General features: G+C 38.7%; 1 protein-coding gene across 1 annotated transcript; it reads left to right on the top strand.

Annotated features, from left to right (window-relative positions):
- Positions 1-6: 6 nt before the first annotated feature.
- On the top strand, positions 7-2,097 carry LOC111652069 (tyrosinase-like). Its single transcript, XM_023402193.2, has 6 exons — positions 7-93; positions 261-402; positions 1,031-1,251; positions 1,346-1,456; positions 1,541-1,590; positions 1,718-2,097. The coding sequence occupies exons 1-6, from the start codon at positions 21-23 to the stop codon at positions 1,901-1,903; spliced, it is 783 nt and encodes a 260-aa protein (XP_023257961.1). The 5' UTR covers positions 7-20; the 3' UTR covers positions 1,904-2,097.
- Positions 2,098-2,585: the final 488 nt, after the last annotated feature.

Genomic DNA, 2,585 nt, shown 5'->3' with positions numbered 1-2,585 from the left:
CTGGTGATGTTGAAGACACAATGGCAACACCACTTTTTGACACACCTCCATTTGACAAAACATCTAGGAACAGCTTCAGGAACAAGCTAGAAGGTAAATTGCCTAATATTCAAATTATAGTTTTACTTCAAATGTCTGCCACCAGAATTTCAACTATTTGACAAGAAAGAATTCTCCAACATAAAGCGATAAAATAGTAAGGTGTAAACAAAATAGGCAAAAAAAAAACCCTAGTTTAATGTGTTATTCTGTCCTCCGAGGTTTTGAGATGCCTGATGATTCACGACACCTGAATGCCTCTATGCACAACCTGGTCCACAGATACCTGAATGGCACTATGTCTCTGGTCCCTACTGCAGCCAATGACCCCATATTCATGCTACACCACAGCTTCATTGACAAGTAGGTCATGTAGTTTTAATTCATAATAAAAGATTTTTTGAAGTCTATTTGTATATAATACTAGCATGCCCATATGTACATTGAAAGGGTTATTGGCTGCTGTGATTGTTTTTTCCTCCCATACTGACCTCAAAGAGTCCTCTTCACAAAGCGGTTTAAATGTAAGTGATGTGGGATAAAATCCATAGTCCTTGCTTAGTGTTAAAATGTATTTTAAAGTTAATCTGAAGCTAATAAGAGACTTCTGCAGTTTGTGGTAGACAAAAAAAGTCTTCCAAAGCTACTTTCTGAAGTAGGAATTTGGCACTAATATGGCTGTAACTTCTGAAGATACCCATTTAGCCTGTCTAACTCAGACTGCTGAAGCCTCACAATAGCTTCGATCAAATTTTGAAACGCATTTTTACACAGAATGGGGGCTGTGGACTTTTCCCCTATTAAGACAAATTTTAAGAAAATGTGAATCTGTCCTTCAATCTTAGAAAACAAACATACATTTTTAGGTGACCAACTTGGTGCTGTGCTCAAAATCAAGTCAACAACTAATTTAAGTTAACATAATAACAAAAACAATGATTTATTAAAAAGATTTTTATAGTATTCTCTGTGCTGTATAAATGGATGTCAGGCTTCTCGAGAGGTGGTTGCAGGACCACGGTGAGGCGACCTACCCTGACAGTGACCAGGTCCCTCCAGCCCAGAGAGCGCAGGCCTACATGGCCCCCTTCCTCCCACTGCGTACCAACAACTATTACTGGGGCAGGGACACCAACAGCCTGGGTTACAGCTACAGGGAACACAGCCTCCCTCGCTCTGGAGCCGGTCACAACGTAACAAGACATGCTGAAGGTAGAGATGATTGTAAAACTAATGTAAGAACAAGTAGGAGCTAAATGTATTTTCTACTTTCTTTCGTATACACCTGTCTGCTTTTCATTGTCAGAGTTTTTAAAGGAACCTTCTGCTGGTGGAGTCCAGTGGCAGTGGCCTGTTCTGGGTGTCTTTAGTGTTGTATTGCTCTGTGTAAGTGTTGGGGCTGCTATTAAATGCAAAGGTGAGAATTATTAACCTAAGATTATCATAAATACATTTATTATGGAGAGGTATTTGTTTGTCTCATCACATCACATCTATTTAGGCAAAAGACAGCAAACGCAGGACGCACCGACAGAGGAGAAAGAGTCAGAGGTGAGCCATCACTTTTTAACGATAGACAGATTTAGATTATTTGCAGATGTGATGTGAAAAGTAAGGAAACTAGAAAACTAAATACACAAATAACCTCTGTCTCCCGTGTCTTTGTCTTTTAATGCAGTTTGACTACAGGTCCAACTCTCTGTATGCAGTCTGGGCTAAGGAGAGGAATGGCACCATTGACAAATCATCATCAACCCATGTTGCATCTTGTGGGGCTCATCCACACGATGCAGCACCCAGGTCTTTATCAGAGGGGAGAGGAGACGGTGTGGACTCAGCTGTGAATGTGGAAATAGACCTTTAGATTTAAAAGGGTGGAGAGTGAACTGGCTGCAGAGCACAGGTGAATCTAAGCCTGAAGAGTGTATAGGCCACCAAACAGTGATAGCCATATTATAACAGCATAATAATGATATAAGGTTGTAACTAAGACTTAATTCACTATTAGTTCATCGATTGATTTTTTTAGTGATTATTTAGTCAATAGTTCAAATATTTCAGCCAGTTTTCAGTTTATTACATACACCTGGCTGAAACTAATGCAGTATAATACAACAGTCCTGCAATACATCCAACCTTCATGAAAGTCATGTTCCATTTGTGTTCAAACTGTTTGGAGTGGTGCTGATTCACCTGCATGATCATTCAATTGGTTTCAGTGAAAAACATATTTCGACATGCTCATATGATGAAGACATGGCCCACTCCTCTCTACATAGAAAATCATCAGTTTACATTACATCCAAACAAAAGATTAAAAAGTATAAACAATGGTGCATGGTAAAATATAAAAGTTTATTATAACACCAGAGTATGTACAGTGGATAAATTAATTGTATTTTTTCTGCTGATATACAGCTGTTTCCATGGGAAATATCAAAATGCCACTGGACATTTTCACAAGAAAAAAATAAAGTTAGAATAAAGCTGCAGATACTAATTCATCAGAACTCACACCCTGTCTGTCAAACATGAACTAATGAGAA

This window comes from Seriola lalandi, unplaced genomic scaffold, assembly GCF_002814215.2.
Source record: "Seriola lalandi dorsalis isolate HSWRI2012SDOR001 ecotype SW California unplaced genomic scaffold, Sedor1 jcf7180001973439, whole genome shotgun sequence".
Classification (NCBI taxonomy): domain Eukaryota; kingdom Metazoa; phylum Chordata; class Actinopteri; order Carangiformes; family Carangidae; genus Seriola; species Seriola lalandi.
This window is presented reverse-complemented; position numbering and strand designations above follow the sequence as displayed.